The 17228-nt window shown below is 45.9% G+C and overlaps 1 protein-coding gene across 1 annotated transcript in view; it reads right to left on the reverse strand.

Annotated features, from left to right (window-relative positions):
• Window positions 1–17228, reverse strand: part of reln (reelin) — a 150246-nt gene that overhangs the window by 23714 nt on the left and 109304 nt on the right. The window contains exons 24-44 of the mRNA XM_029115018.2: window positions 17042–17179; window positions 16520–16706; window positions 16004–16209; window positions 15279–15450; window positions 13424–13630; window positions 11840–12075; window positions 11475–11632; window positions 10207–10414; window positions 9996–10072; window positions 9177–9335; window positions 8798–8992; window positions 5247–5375; window positions 4858–5002; window positions 4152–4292; window positions 3581–3758; window positions 3008–3092; window positions 2693–2875; window positions 2008–2176; window positions 1488–1593; window positions 511–737; window positions 73–296 (exon numbers count right to left, since the gene is read on the reverse strand). Of these exons, the coding sequence (XP_028970851.1) occupies window positions 73–296; window positions 511–737; window positions 1488–1593; window positions 2008–2176; window positions 2693–2875; window positions 3008–3092; window positions 3581–3758; window positions 4152–4292; window positions 4858–5002; window positions 5247–5375; window positions 8798–8992; window positions 9177–9335; window positions 9996–10072; window positions 10207–10414; window positions 11475–11632; window positions 11840–12075; window positions 13424–13630; window positions 15279–15450; window positions 16004–16209; window positions 16520–16706; window positions 17042–17179 (3530 nt within the window). The remainder of the gene's footprint in view (window positions 1–72; window positions 297–510; window positions 738–1487; window positions 1594–2007; window positions 2177–2692; window positions 2876–3007; window positions 3093–3580; window positions 3759–4151; window positions 4293–4857; window positions 5003–5246; window positions 5376–8797; window positions 8993–9176; window positions 9336–9995; window positions 10073–10206; window positions 10415–11474; window positions 11633–11839; window positions 12076–13423; window positions 13631–15278; window positions 15451–16003; window positions 16210–16519; window positions 16707–17041; window positions 17180–17228) is intronic.

Consider the following 17228-nt stretch of genomic DNA (forward strand, 5'->3'; position numbering starts at 1 on the left):
GAAATCCCAAACTAGACTGGTTAAATAAGCATGCCAAATATTTCTGTTATAAATCCAACATCCGCCTCCTACCTTCAAAGTCTTCCTTGAGGAAGTCGGGGTTGGGAGTGTCGGGTTCGGAGCAGTCTGCACCTGAGTACCCAGGGTCACAGAGACAGTGGGTGCCCCTGACACATGCCCCGTGTCCATTACACATGTCCTGGCACTGAGGTCCGATGTACACGCTGTCCAAGGCCCAGGTCGGAGGGGACGAGCCGCTGGAGAAGAAGCCCTGGTACCAACGGAATCGTAGGGAGCTGAGAGGACGGGACCGAGAGACATCGAATAAATTGTATCAAACAAAAAATAGAACGCTTGAATAAAGCCTTTTGTATATCAGCAGTCGTCACAAAGCACCCTTTACACAAAAACCGCCCGTGGACTCCAAAGAGCAAAGCAGAAGTAGAAACAAAGCAGAGGTAGAAGCACAGTTGCCAGGAAACAGATCCCCGAAAGAGGAAAGAGGCTCACCCGCAGAGCCTGAGCTTGCCGAAGTGTACGACCTCCCTCCGCCAGCCCTGCGTGGTCCCGGGGTAATAGACACTGGCGGGGTGCAGCTCCGTGGAGCACAGGGACGAAGGTTGGGGTCCCCCTGAACACAGGGGCACCAGGAGGTGCCAGGTGGCCCCGAAGTCCCTGGAGAACTCCAGCCTCACGGGGTTGGACGAGGAGCTGTCCGTCGTACAGCCCACGTTGATCTGGCAACACACCACGAACAACGTACAGCGGTCATCAAGAGCGTCAGCCACAAGGCACGGCCACGCCAGATCCATGTTCGGAGCGGACGGGGCAACACCGTACTCAAACCGCGTTTTGCAGTCTCCCGTTAGGGAGAAATACTGCCCTTGATTTTAGCCAAAATTTGAGAAGCAACTGTAACTTGTAATTGATGTAGAAGCACTTTAACATAATGACGATCATTATACAGCCTGCATTAATCAGTAGTGCAGAGAGGAGTAATTATGATGCATTATTAATATTAATCATTCATAAAAATATCAGTCATTATCATTATAAAAACCTTTTTTTTTTTTCAGCACCATCATTTTTCTTGTCCTCATTTCCACTTAATCTTTTATCTTTCTCTTTCATACCGGATTCATCCATTCACCAGTCAATCCTCCAGTTTTTGTAGATATCTTGCAGGGTTTTTCCAAGTTAACGTAATGAAAAAATTATATTTTACAGCAACAACACACAGAGAAGTTGCACAGTGGAGGGGTTGAATGAGCTAGTTGGAAGCTAGGGTTAATTTGGGGTTAATTTGGGTGTGGGGGCTACAATGGGATGAGGGCCAGAGTAGACATGTAGCCAGGACAATGAGGTTAACACCTCAAACTCTTAAATACGTAGCTACCACAGGATCTGTAGTTTCACCAGAGAGTCAAGAAAGACGACACACATGTCCCCTTCACTGCCGTGGGGCCTTGGCAATTGTGTATTCCTACCTCAAACTGGATGATGGTGTTCTCGTTGACATCAATATCTCTGGTGGTGATGGAATGTTCTCCAAGCTCACTTGAGACAAACACCATTGTGGACTCATCCTCCTCCCTACACACACACACATACACACACACACACACACACACACACACACAGTGTTACTTCAAAATGTTCTATCTTAATAGGGACACCAGAGTTGCTAGCCCTTAAAATAATCTTACTTTTACTAATCCTAACCCTAGAATTCACCCTAACCTCTACTTAAACCTAACCTCAACTGTAACTTTTGTCATAAACCTACCTTTAAGCCAAAAATGCTTTTATCAAAACAGAGACAGATGTCCACAATATTATAATTTTTTTCTCAGACACCCAAAATATTTTATATAGCATCGGGGGAAGCCCACTTAAACCACCACCAATGAGCTGGAGAGGTGAGGGTTGATATTATGAGCAATGAGAAGATAAGGTTGCCCATAATTGGACAGTTTTGAGAACTTCATCATGGAAAAATCTCCTCACATCCCAGTCTTCTGGTAGGGGCAGTAGAGTCCAGTGGTGCCCCCTGGGTAGAACAGCCAGTTGTAGTCCTGGGCTCCGCCCTCAAAGCTGTCTGAAATTACTGGTGGGTTGTTGAGGGAGCTGCCATCAATGATCAGGTCATCAATCACCCACACTTCCTCTTTCTTCCCTACAGGAGACAACACATAACAGAGGGACAGATAGCCTGGTGGTCAGTAAATAAAATTTTTTTTGGCTTTTAATTTTACCAAACATTTGTTGCTGTGCCCTTGAGCAAGGGGCATTGTGAACACAGGGCAGATATTCATCCTCTATGGGGGCGTTGTGAATGCAGGACAGACAGTCATCCACTATGGGGGCGTTGTGAATGCAGGACAGACAGTCATCCACTATGGGGGCGTTGTGAATGCAGGACAGACAGTTATCCAATATGGGGGCGTTGTGAATGCAGGACAGACAGTCATCCACTATGGGGGCTTTGTGAATGCAGGACAGACAGTCATCCACTATGGGGGCGTTGTGAATGCAGGACAGACAGTCATCCACTATGGGGGCGTTGTGAATGCAGGACAGACAGTCATCCACTATGGGGGCGTTGTGAATGCAGGACAGACAGTCATCCACTATGGGGGCGTTGTGAATGCAGGACAGACAGTCATCCACTATGGGGGCGTTCTCTACCCACCACTGTTGTATGGTTGCCAGAGCCGGAAACGGGTGGCATTGGTCTGGGCGCTGGCAGACAGTGGGAGGTGGATGAACAGCGTGTGGGTGGAGGTGGGGAAATAGAACTCATCCAACAGCAGCCAGCTGATCCCTCCGTTCACAGAGTACTGCAGTAACACTGAGTGGGAACGTTCTGGAACACCTGAAGGGCAGAACACACAGTTAACACACACACAGACACACACACTCCATGACTGACACTTAGTAATGACCTTGTGATCTACTCTTAGTCATGACCTTGTGACCTACTCTTAGCGATGACCTTGTTACCTACCTTTAGTGATGAACTTGAAGGAGAACTGAATGTAGAGAGTACTGCTGCAGTCCAGGTCCCTTGACATCAGCATACGCAAACCCTCCTACACACACACACACACACACACACACCAGGATGTTACAGATAAAGCAACATGCAACATGCAACATTGTATTCATGTTGTGGTTTTGAAAGAGGACTGATAGGAGCCTGCATATAATAGTAGAGTGCAGAACATGGAACAGTAGAATGCAGAACATGGAACAGTAGAGTGCAGAACGTGGAACATACAGAACATGGAACAGTAGAATACAAAACATGGAACAGTAGAATACAGAATATGGAACAGTAGAATACAGAATATGGAACAGTAGAATACAGAACATGGAACAGAAGAATGCAGAATATGGAACTGTTGAATACAGAACATGGAACAGTAGAATACAGAACATGGAACAGTAGAATACAGAACATGGAACAGTAGAATACAGAATATGGAACAGTAGAATACAGAACATGGAACAGTATTATACAGAACATGGAACACTATAATATAGAACATGGAACAGTCGAGCACAGAAGTGCCCTCACCCCCTTGAAGATGAGTGCAGTGCCAGATTTTAGTGGCTCTCCGCTGAGTGTCCCCCTCTCTGCCCCATACACCTCAGGCCAGGTCTCGGCTGACAGGTTCTCATTGAAGTCATCTCTCAGAACAGATGGCAGGGGGACTAGAGGGACACAGTGTGCCCCACCATAACCCCGGTCACACCTGATGGACAGAGAACATGGTCACCTTTAACCACACTGTGTGCACACGGCTAGCAGACAAATGAACCAAGTCAATGTGATGATGAGATTGACATGATATCTGGGTGTTGGACCACAGGTGTTGGACTCTCCCACCGACACACACACTGCCTCTACTGCCTGTGTCTGGGTTTGGCCCAGTATATGGGTGTGGCCCTGTGTCTGGGTGTGGCCCTGTGACTGGGTGTGGCCCTGTGTCAGGGTGTGGTTCTGATTGGGTGTGGTCCTGTGTCAGGGTGTGGTCCTCTGTATGGGTGTGGTCCTGTGTCAGGGTGTGGTCCTGTGTCAGGGTGTGGTCCTGTGTCAGGGTGTGGTCCTGTGTCTGGGTGTGGTGTTGGTTGTAAGGAGAACTCACACACAGCGGCCGTTGTCACAGAGGCCGTGTCCCGAGCACATCCAGGGACAGCCAGGGGCCAGAAGGACGTTGTCCAGGGCCCAGCCATCGGCCCCGGGGATAAAGAAGGGCTGGATCCACCTGAACCGTGTCCTGGGAGAACTGAGAACAACACCATTACAGGAAGCCTTGTGAAGGTGTCCAATTATTATATCATATTACCGTAATACTATACATTTACTACAACATACTATTATGATCATCAATAACATCAGTAGTATTTATTACTGTTAGGATTTATGCTTTGAAGCTTTATGACATTTGTCTGGCATTACTGTGAATGGTTATGAAGATGCTATGACTTGGAATAATGCACTGATTCATTGCTATATGTCTGTCATGCTATATGTCTACACTGACCGGAACATTTAAAACACACGTTTATAGACACTGACATGTACATATACATACACACAAGATATGCACCAACACACCACAGCACACCATAACACCAACACACACCCCATATAGATATCACACACACTCTACACCACATGGACATCACTCACCACACACACACACACCCCAGACAGACATCACACACACACAAACACACACCCCATACAGATATCACACACACTTCACACCACATGGACATCACTCACCACACACACACACACACACACACAAACACACACACACGATCACACACACCACACGGACATACTTGGCCGCGCTGGGCAGGTAGACGGTGACCCTTCTCCAGCGGCTGTACTGCGTGGCGGTGTATATGGAGCTCATGGTGTAGCCGGCACAGCCGATGGCCGGAGGGACACACTCCGGCGTCAGGAGACTCCAGTGGCGGCCGCAGTCTGTGGGGAGGCAAGCAGTTACACCTGCTTTTACACAATATTGACGTGGAGGTTCATCCAAATCCATGTGTAAATGTCCAACGATTCATTAAAACAGATTTCAAAAGCTTCTATAAATATTTATAAACATTAGTTATAATTTAAGGCAAGCGGTGACGCTATTGCCTTAAAATATTTACAATATGATAATAAGTCTTTATTTAATTAACAAAGTGTTAATTAGGTACTAATGTTGGCTCATCACCTGTTGAGTACTCCAGCCGGACTCCGTGGGAGGAGCCGGCAGCCTTACTGCAGCCCATTGATAGGTCGAATTGCAGGAAGGAGGAGCCAGACACCTCAAAGTCCCAGCTCTCTGCATATCTCGGCTTCTCTGAGGGGAGTGAGGAACAGATAAAAACAGAGACACAGAGAGAGTAGAAAAAGTGAGGGTGAAGAGATGGAGAGGGAGAGACACACTTGGTTAACTGTTTTAGGGGAGAGAGAGGGAGATTTCAGAGCCACAGGGTCTCTCTGAGGAACAAATGGTCTCTATATGCGGGTTCAGATGGGCAATGATGGTTTAGAAATTACAGGTTAGGTGGTCAATAATGATGGTCTATAAATGAAGGGTTAGGTGATCAATAATGATGGACTATAAATTAAGTGTTAGGTGGTTTTTAATTATGGTCTATAAATGAAGGGTTAGGTGGTCATTAATGATGGTCTTTAAATGTAGGGTTAGGTGGTCTTTAATTATGGTCTTTAAATGAAGGGTTAGGTGGTCATTAATGATGGTCTATAAATGAAGGGTGAGGTGGTCTTTAATGATGGTCTATAAATGAAGGGTTAGTTGGTCTTTAATGATGGTCTATAAATGAAGGGTTAAGTGGTCTTTAATGATGGTCTATAAATGAAGGGTTAGGTGGTCTTTAATGATGGTCTATAAATAAAGGGTTAGGTGGTCTTTAATGATGGTCTATAAATGAAGGGTTAGGTGGTCTTTAATGGTGGTCTATAAATGAAGGGTTAGGTGGTCTTTAATGATGGTCTATAAATAAAGGGTTAGGTGGTCTTTAATGATGGTCTATAAATGAAGGGTTAGGTGGTCTTTAATGATGGTCTATAAATGAAGGGGGTTAGGTGGTATTTAATGATGGTCTATAAATGAATGGTTAAGTGGTATTTAATGATGGTATATAAATGAAGGGTGAGGTGGTCTTTAATGATGGTCTATGAATAAAGGGTTAGGTGGTCTTTAATGATGGTCTATAAATGAAGGGTTAGGTGGTCTTTGATGATGGTCTATAAATGAAGGGTTAAGTGGTCTTTAATGATGGTCTATAAATGAAGGGTTAGGTGGTCTTTAATGATGGTCTATAAATAAAGGGTTAGGTGGTCTTTAATGATGGTCTTTAATGATGGTCTATAAATGAAGGGTTAGGTGGTCTTTATTGATGGTCTATAAATTAATGGTTAGGTGGTCTTTAATGATGGTCTATAAATAAAGGGTTAGGTGGTCTTTAATGATGGTCTATAAATGAAGGGTTAGGTGGTCTTTAATGATGGTCTATAAATGAAGGGTTAGGTGGTCTTTAATGATGGTCTATAAATGAAGGGTTAGGTGGTCTTTAATGATGGTCTATAAATAAAGGGTTAGGTGGTCTTTAATGATGGTCTATAAATAAAGGGTTAGGTGGTCTTTAATGATGGTCTATAAATGAAGGGTTAGGTGGTCTTTAATGATGGTCTATAAATGAAGGGTTAGGTGGTCTTTAATGGTGGTCTATAAATGAAGGGTTAGGTGGTCTTTAATGATGCTCTATAAATAAAGGGTTAGGTGGTCTTTAATGATGGTCTATAAATAAAGGGTTAGGTGGTCTTTAATGATGGTCTATAAATGAAGGGTTAGGTGGTCTTTAATGATGCTCTATAAATGAAGGGTTAGGTGGTCTTTAATGATGGTCTATAAATGAAGGGTTAGGTGGTCTTTAATGATGGTCTATAAATGAAGGGTTAGGTGGTATTTAATGATGGTCTATAAATGAAGGGTTAGGTGGTATTTAATGATGGTCTATAAATGAATGGTTAAGTGGTATTTAATGATGGTATATAAATGAAGGGTGAGGTGGTCTTTAATGATGGTCTATGAATAAAGGGTTAGGTGGTCTTTAATGATGGTCTATAAATAAAGGGTTAGGTGGTCTTTAATGATGGTCTTTAATGATGGTCTATAAATGAAGGGTTAGGTGGTCTTTATTGATGGTCTATAAATGAAGGGTTAGGTGGTCTTTAATGATGGTCTATAAATAAAGGGTTAGGTGGTCTTTAATGATGGTCTATAAATGAAGGGTTAGGTGGTCTTTAATGATGGTCTATAAATGAAGGGTTAGGTGGTCTTTAATGATGGTCTATAAATGAAGGGTTAGGTTTCCAGTGATGGTCTAAAACTGAGTGGATAAGCAATCAAGGGAGAGATGTGAAGGTCTATATTTGGTATTTAGCTGGACCTGGAGGGTCATACTAAAGATTGGTATACGGTACATATATCACTCTGTACTACTAAATATGATGTTCTACAATCGGAATAACCAACTAGGCCACTAGAACCCCAGTGAAAACCAGCCGTGCTGCCGAACGCTCAGACTGCTACACCTCCGCCCTAACCACAAAGCAACACATCACAGTCTGCTTCTACGAAACAAGCAACTTGGGCTGCGTTGGATCGGCTGGTTTCCACCCCGCGGTTCTGAATTATTAATGGCAGAAAACTGGATTTAACATCCTGGCTGTTGTTTATGGGTGCATTAAGCCGTGAGTGGATTTACTTTGTGCAAATATCCCATTACATTCAGTGTCATCTATTACCCCAGGCCATTTACCAACGCATCTATAAACATTAGACACTGGCTGGGCCGGCAACACGGTCCTGGATGCATGGAGCTCGGCTGAATGGATTATTACCAGTGTAGGGATGAAATATGTACACATCACCAACATAAATCAAAGGCTGCTATTTCTCACACACACACAAACTCACAAACCCACACCTTTGCCTCTCTATGATAGTAATTGTGGTCTCACATCCTGTGTGCTGTTTTATTAGTGTGTGTATTAAGCTCTACTGCTCTTGAACATTATGTAATCTGATAGGCTGTGGGTTGGAAAATAGTTTGCCTTACCACCTTGAATAATATTATTCTACTGACATGTTTGGTTATTTTTACAATATACAAACTATTAATGTGATGTGTTGATGTGTGTGTTTGTGTGTGGTGCGTGTGATTCAGGAATGTGTTTATATGTGGGGACTGGAAGCTCCCACAAAGATGATAAAACCTGAATTATCGGTCCCCACAAAATGTTTGGCAAGTCTCAACTAAGGAATATATAAGTTAGGTTTAGGGAAGTACTTAGAATTGGGATAACTTTGAAGTTTAGATATTACTGGTTAGGGTCAGGATTAGGGCTATGTTAAGCTCAGGCATAAAAGGTAGGTTATTTAGGTTTATAGTAATGTTAAGGGGTTAGGGCAAGGTTTAGGGCCAGGGATTAGGGAACATAGCTTTCTGTGTTAAGGTTGCCTCCCCACACAGGTCCACACAAGTTTAGTGTGTCTGTATATGTGTGTTTGTTTGTGTCTGTCTATATACAGCTCTGGAAAAAAATTAAGAGACCACTTCACCTTTTTCTATCCTTTCCAAAAAAAAAGTTTTGAATGAGAAACAGAAGCATTCAATTTGCAGTGGTCTCTTAATTTGATCCGGAGCTGTACGTGTGTGTGTGTGCGTGCGTGTCTGTGGCAGCAGGACTTACTGTCGGTGGCGTCGCTGGTGAAGGACAGGGCTGTGTCCAGAGACAGACAGTCCACGGTGACCTCCCCACCCTGAACCCGGTACCAGCTGTGTCTCAGCGGGGACGAACCGTCAAACTTGTCATGGAAACCAGTCCTGGAGCTGTCGTTCATACCGATCAGAACATCGTCCAGAGCCCACTGGGCTGAGTGTTTTCCTGTGGATGGAGGGAAACAGGAAGAGAGAGAGAAGGAGAGCAAATCTGAGGGTTACATCCTTAAAACAATGTGTTGAGAACTTAGGGATGTTCGATTCAGGAAACTCTACTGAGTGAACGTGTGTCTGACTTCACCCATGATTTCCATCCACCCCCCCCCCTCCAGTACATCCACCCATCTCACCCTGCTGGGGCTGCCACCAGCGGAACACGGTGTAGGGGGTCTTGGCAGGCGGAGGCAGTTCTATGGTCACCACCTGGGGCTCCAGGAAGGACCCAAAGTCCAACTCACGCAGGAACTGCCACTGCACCCCATTGTTGATGGAAAATTGGACTATCACTCCTGGAGGGGGAGAAAGAAAGAAGAGGAGAAAGAGGATGAGGGAAGGGGGGGGAATAGGAGGAGAGAAGAAGGGGGAGGATAAGGGGAGGAGGAAGAGGAGAGGGGACCGATGAGGAGGGGAGAAGGATAAATACAAGGAGGGATGTCAGAAACAGGGGAAGAGTAGAGAAAAGAGTCAAAGAGAAGAGGTCAAATTGAGAAGTATCTTTTATCTTGGTCCATGAAGTAAATTAAGACGTACAGAGTTCTTATTGTAAGAGGGTGTGCATGCTGGGTACTGTAGGACATACTGAGTTCTTAAGGTGGAAAGGCAGAGTTCTTATTGTAAGAGGGTGTGCATGCTGGGTACTGTAGGAAACCACGCTACACTTATATCAGACATCTTCCTCAAAATGTCATCTTCCTCTAAAGAGTCAACATGGACTATCATCTTAGATTCCTACTCAGGGGAGAATGAACCACAAGTCCTTTTTAGAGTGGCCAAAGATAGGGCAGGAGATGCGGTCTGATGTGGATCTCCAGTCTATCGTCTCTGGCACATGCAGTGTCAGTGTAGCAATGGAGGGCAGCAGAGAGCATCCCGGATGGAGACTACTGGACTAGTGACTGTCTCGTTCATTGAATGGCAAGAGATCAGTGGAGGTGGAGGTTCACAGCCACCTTCATTGCGGGAGCGGGGTCTGGTGCAGGAGGGCCCAACATTCTTCCCTCCAATCCGTATGTAGAACTGGACAAGTCTGGAAGAATGCAAGAACAGGCGGGGAGAGTCAGGTGACCGGACAACCGAGACAGTTTCAGTTTCGATGGCTTGCTACTGAGCTGATAACTCCCCGTCGGCGCCGCCGAGTGGCCCTGGGGGAGCGGTGCTGACCGTGTGTTGGTGGTGTCCAGGGGCAGCGTACGGGCCTCCCTCCTCCCCGGGCTGCTGAAGTACAGGGCCTTGCCCTCGCTGATGGTCCCACAGCCCCCTCCGATCTGCCCGCCGCTAAGGCTCTGCCACAAGGGGCTCAGCTTGCCCTCAAAGCCCTCCGCCAGCTCTGTGGGGCTGGCCACCGCTGGCACACAACTGTCCTGCTCCACTGGGGGTGAGAGGTCCACACACACACACACACACACACAGACAGACACACACACACAGACAGACACACACACACACACACAAACATACACAGACACACACAGACAGACACACACACACACACAAACATATACAAACACACACAGACAGACACACACACACACACAGACACACACACACACAGACAGACACACACAGACAGACACACACAGACAGACACACACGCACACACACAGACAGACACACATAAACAAACACACACACAGACACATGCACACGCAGTCACAGACACACACACAGACACATGCACACACAGTCACAGACACACACACAGACACATGCACACACAGACGCACGCACACGCATGCACACACACACAGATGCAAAACAATTAAGAACACCTGCAACAATGGGAATTTAAGTATTATTATTGTATCTTTTACTCCCTAATCTTTTTCCTCTAATGCTCCCCCTTCTCTCTCAGTGCTAACCTAACAGAAGCAGACACTCTCCGTGGTCGCTCACTTTCCCTATTCCCTACCTCTCTTGTTTTCTCACTGTCACTGCTGTTTTTAACCATCCCTGTTCCTGTGTCTCTCCAGACACTGTCCACTTCCCTGTTGTTATTAACCATCTTTTTTCCAGTGTATCCCCAGACACTGTCCACTTCCCTGTCGTTATTAACCATCTCTGTTCCAGTGTATCCCCAGACACTGTCCACTTCCTTGTTGTTATTAACCATCTCTGTTCCAGTGTATCCCCAGACACTGTCCACTTCCCTGTGGTTATTAACCATCTCTGTTCCTGTGTATCCCCAGACACTGTCCACTTCCCTGTTGTTATTAACCATCTCTGTTCCTGTGTATCCCCAGACGCTGTCCACATCCTTGTTGTTATTAACCATCTCTGTTCCAGTGTATCCCCAGACACTGTCCACTTCCTTGTTGTTATTAACCATCTCTGTTCCTGTGTATCCTGTCACAGGAACAGTCATTCACTCTCTCCTTCTCGTCTGTTCTTCTACTCTCCTCCTCTCATCATTACCACATATCCTGACCTACCTGTGTATCCCATGTCGCAGAAGCAGACCCCAGAGATGCAGTCCCCATGTCCTCCACAATGGTTTGGGCAGGGCTCTGAGATGTAGACTCCGTCCAGGGCGAAGGCTGGAGCGTCTCTGTGCACGCTACTCTCCTGGAACCACCGGAACCGAGTTTTACTACCAGGGGAACGAGAGAAAGTGAGTGTTGGTATGTGGGTCAAATCAACACCACTAAGTGTTACACTAATGTGCCCTTGTTGTAAGACATTTTACATTTTCAACCAGGTCAGAGGACCGATACTGAATGAACGGGAAGCCTTTCATACAGCCAATATGTCTTTGTGTCTCATCTTCTGTGTCAAAGACACCCCATAATGTCCCTACCTGGCTGCCACGGTGCGCGGTATCACCACGGTGACCCTGGTCCAGCGTTCATAGTCTCCTGTGCTGTAAACGGTGGGCTCCCTGAGCTCCCGCCCACTGCCCTCGCACCCGCCCGCCCCCGAGGTTCCTGGGTAACAGCCCTCACGCACCAGCGCCCAGGTACGACCAGCATCGTGGGAGTACTGCAGCAGGACGGGGGCCGACGCACTGAACTCAGACTCACAGCCGATGTTCAACTGGAGTGAGAGAGGGTAGATGGAGAGTGGGTGGAGTGAGAGAGGGTAGATGGAGAGAGGGTGGAGTGAGAGAGGGTAGATGGAGAGAGGGTGGAGTGAGAGAGGGTAGATGGAGAGAGGGTGAAGTGAGAGAGGGTAGATGGGGGCAGATGGAGAGAGGGTAGATGGAGAAGGTAGATGGAGAGAGGGTGGATAGGGAGAGGGTAGATGGAGAGAGGGTGGATGTGGAGAGGGTAGATGGAGAGAGGGTGGATGTGGAGAGGGTAGATGGAGAGAGGGTGGATGGGGAGAGGGTAGATGGAGAGAGGGTAGATGTGGAGAGGGTAGATGGAGAGAGGGTAGATGTGGAGAGGGTAGATGGAGAGAGGGTGGATGTGGAGAGGGTAGATGGAGAGAAGGTAGATGGGGTGTAGATGGAGAGAGGGTGGATGTGGAGAGGGTAGATGGAGAGAGGGTAGATGTGGAGAGGTTAGATGGAGAGAGGGTGGATGTGGAGAGGGTAGATGGAGAGAGGGTAGATGGGGTGTAGATGGAGAGAGGGTGGATGTGGAGAGGGTAGATGGAGAGAGGGTGGATGTGGAGAGGGTAGATGGAGAGAGGGTAGATGGGGGCAGATGGAGAGAGGGTGGATGTGGAGAGGGTAGATGGAGAGAGGGTGGATGGGGTGTAGATGGAGAAAGGGTGGATGTTGAGAGGGTAGATGGAGAGAGGGTAGATGGGGTGTAGATGGAGAGAGGGTGGATGTGGAGAGGGTAGATGGAGAGAGGGTAGATGGAGAGAGGGTGGATGTGGAGAGGTTTATTCACAATTTGGGTGAAAATCTTTGGCCCAAGTTAGATACAGGATGCTGAGGCAGAATAAACATGTACAGTATTTGTATGATTATAACCTTATACCTGTCTAACCTTTGCTAAATTCTGAGAATTAAAGCGCCAAACCCCCATAAAAACAATAAAATATATTTTCTGTACAATTCAGCAAACTCACAAGACATAATTCAGAGTACTTCATATTGTGCAAAGTAAAAATATTAACTGGGGAATCTCTGGAACACTTTGGTTATTGTGTCATGATTACTGTTTTTTTAACAGTGTTTAAAATTCCTCTCACTAATATCCATTGGGTATTCCAGTTCTGTCATTGTATTTCATTGTCTTGTGTGACCTTTAAGGCCAATGTTTTATTTACATGACTGTTAATATGGTTTTGAGTATAATATTTCATTTTGTGTGAGAATTCTGGGGTGTGGTCAAGATGGTTTGAGTTTTGAGAAGGGTGTTTTTATAGTTTTGTGAAAATGTAAAACATGTTTTTTGGAAAACTGTGAGAAACAAAAGGCTTGAATTACCTTAAACTGTAGGGTATACCCTGGCCTCAACGCCAGGTCTCTGGTGACAGCCACCCTGTCCCCGTCAGAGCGCCCAAACACCATGGCAGAGGGTGTGGGGGCACAGAAGCTGCCGTTCCTCTCCTTCTCCAGGCCCTCGTTACCCAGCATCAGCCACACACTCATCTGATTCAGCGGGTAGTCAAATGCAGGCTTCTCGTAGAAGTTCTACAGGCAGACAGACAGAGGGACAAGCAGACAGACAGACAAACAGACAGACAGACAAGCAGACAGGCAGACAGACAGACAGAGGAGCAGACAGAACGAAAGACAGAGATAGAGGTAGATAAGAATTCAAGTACCTCACTGTCATTAAGCTGCGTGTATAGATAACTCAACTTCGAGCTACAAGTTAGAGTTTGGCATCATATATTCAGAATGACTTCAGATGTTCAGGCATGCACCACGCAATATTTACAATTGTTGTAACGTGAACGTGTTGGCCGTGGCTAGATTGTGTGCCACGAAGTACAGAATGCTTTGGTTGTGATTTGTCGCAATATCAGTCAATTATTTCCAGACACAGCGTGTGAAGCAGAGGCTTTGCTAGGATCACAATACATTCGGGGTTTAGCCCACCCACCAGCCCCACCCGGGACAGAAATTACAGGATTTTGAATGTACATGCGGAACATTTCGATGTACACGCTAGCGGACTACATGCCTACATTGTCATAATGCGCAATCGGAATTATAGATTAATATATAAGGGACATTTTTTTATTAAAAATTGGGTCAATTTGAGATCCAGGGCTATTCATAAAAGGCCTAACGCCTTTTATGAATAAAATCCATTCAACACAGTGATGAGTTGTGAATAAATAGGGTCTCTTCTCTGTGTTAACCAATCAGATTCTGAGATGCAGCAGTGTGGAGTGAGGAGAAATTGACCTGAGGCAGTGTGGGGTTGTTCTACGGCTGTGATGCCCGGAAAATCATTGTACACTCTACGGCCGCCATAGCCTTTGTGCCCCTGCTACTGTCAAACTATCGCGGTCAGCAGGTTTGTTTGTAAGTTTGCTTGTAGTTCACAGCTGAGACCAACCACAAGAAAGGACTAAATGCGGGTAAGCAAGCTAGCCAGTTATCGATCAATAAATAGCTGACTTAGTGCTTAACTGAATCAAACCTTCATGAACAACTTGGAAGTGGGAAGGTTCCGACCTCGAGTGAGAGAATACATCTGAACGCTTTTTGAAAGCTCAGAGACCGTTAGATGTGACATCACTCGACATGGCAGCGTTTGTGGTGAAATGTTTGAAAATGCAAATAAGTCACTACGTTTGTGTATTTAGGTTGTACTCATAAGAGCAGGTGATTGTGATGTTAAAGGATACTTCGAGGTTTATTTTTGTGTAACTGGGGTAATGTTAGCCTTCTGGCTAGCTTGCCTTGCCTTGTTGCTTAACTTTCAATACTGTTTCCTGTTTGTTGTCATGTGAATGCTCTCAACTAAAACTTCAGAAATTAAACAATGAGTTATAAGTATAGTTATAATAAGTTATTATTTAAAGTATTATGTTAAAAAAGTGAATAATGTATGTGTTTTTTTTTTATCAGCAAATTTATTTGTAAGCTTCAAATCCTTCTACTTAGATCACTCAATGGCCTTTTTGCCCTGGCATGTGGCCTTTGTGCCCTTTTTTGTGACCCCGAAAGCCAAATGGCCTTGCCCCTAAAATGCCAAAATTCCAAGCCTGGACCTGAGGTTGTTCTGCCCAATGACAGACAGACCTGAGGCGGGGTGGGGTTGTTCTGACCAATGACAGACTGACCTGAGGCGCGGTGGGGTTGTTCTGACCAATGACAAACTGACCTGAGGCAGGGTTGGGATGGCCACTGGGATGATGTGCTTCTCTCTCTCTGATAGTATGATGACATCATCGATGGCCCATTGGTCGTAACCCTCGCCAGAGTGGAGGGGCTGCCACCATCTGAAGCGGGTACAGGGAGTCTTGGAGGCCAGCGGCAGCTCATAGTGAACAAACCTGAGGAGAGGACACCAGACAGACGTTCACAGTTATTCAGTCAGTCAGTCAATACTCTATTCAGTCAGTCTGTCCCCTAATATTATTGCTTTGTTTTTTTACTGTATATATATTTTGTATACTTGTTAATTCTCACTACGTAGTTGTAGTCTGCTATCCCACCATTCATAAGCTTATTACACTCATATGTATCTATAATATTCAACAATTCTACCAAATTGCTGCTAGTTCACATTATGTATATTATTGCCATATCAATAATGTTCAATACTACTAGCCAGATTGCTGCTAGTTTATAGCGCTCTTTTCAAACTGCTGCTAGTGTACAGTGTTATGTATATTATTGCTTATTTTTTTGGCTATATTGCTTATATATTTTTCTTCTAATTTCTCACTACGTAGTTGTCGGGTGCCATGTAACAAGAATTTCACTTTGCAGGATGACGCTGGGTTGTTCAGTGCATTTGACAAATAGACGATGAAATTTGTCATTTAATAATTAAGTCGTCTGAAAGTCAGCCAGAGATCTGTCATTCCCCCCTCGCTCCCTCACCTGGGCTTGGTGAAGTCAGTGAAGTACATCTCAGCAATCAGTCCCCAGCTGATTCCTCCATTGTTACTGTACTGAAGAAGAACTCCCTCCTCCCTGCTGTCTGCCGTGTTACACTCCACCCAGTCTCCACCCACACGCAGGTAAAACTGTACAAACTCCGCCCACTCTGTGTCCAGGTCATAGCTCACCAACTGCCTCAGTCCAGCCTGAGAGACAGAGACACACACACGTTAATGTCATCTAAAACCACCTCCGATGGATTCGGCTATATCTAAGGCTCTGTGTGTCTTGAGCGGAGAATGACGACCAGCACGTTTCCCTTGCACTCCCCTTTCAATTGAATGTATACAAACGCATTTCTGTCACAAGCAGTTCAATATTTACAGACGTCTTAGCGGTGTCTGTCTAGTTAGGGCACCCCACCTCTGAGAAAAACATTGCATACAATTCATTGGTAGTCATTATTTGCCTGCTGGGATGTCTGTGGGTATAGCAGTATTGCCACTCTCTTCCTACCTTGCTGAAGTAGAGTGAGGACCCAGAGGAGACCACCCCACAGCCCATGTCAGGGGTAACGACCTCTCCACCAATCACTTCCTGCCATGCGGCCGAGAGGCTATCCTGGGACTCAAAGTCTGATAGGACGCTGGAGGAGAGTGGAGAGGAGGTCTGGCAGTCTGGGCCTGAGAAACCTTCATCACACCTGGAGAGGATGAGGAGAAGGAGTAAGAGAGGAGGAGAAGAGCAGGCGGAGACAAGAGGTGGAAGAGAGGATGACTGAATTACTTTTTCTGTTTGATAAGGAGTTGGAACCAGGAAGAAATTAAGGATATCCTCGTAACAGGTTTACTGGAATATCTGCAGCCCATTTGTCCATGTGTGTGTGGGTGTTCTGTGTGTTCCGTTTGTTTCCTGTTTTCCGTGTGTTCCAAGTGTTCCGTTTGTTTCCTGTTTTCCGTGTGTTCCACGTGTTCCAAGTGTTCTGTTTGTTCCCTGTTTTCCCTGTGTCCCGTGTGATCTGTATGTGTCTACACTGACCTGCAGTGTCCGTGGTCACACCATCCGTGGCCCCGGCACATCTGGGGGCACTGCTGTCCAATGTAGATGTCATCCAGAGCCCAGTCGTCCTGCTCCCCATAGTAGTTCTGGATCCAACGGAACCGCGTCGCACTGGACCTGAACACACCAGAGCACACGCCCTTGAGAAAAAACCCCAGAGCCATCT

Source organism: Esox lucius, chromosome 19, assembly GCF_011004845.1.
Source record: "Esox lucius isolate fEsoLuc1 chromosome 19, fEsoLuc1.pri, whole genome shotgun sequence".
NCBI classification, from domain to species: Eukaryota; Metazoa; Chordata; class Actinopteri; order Esociformes; family Esocidae; genus Esox; species Esox lucius.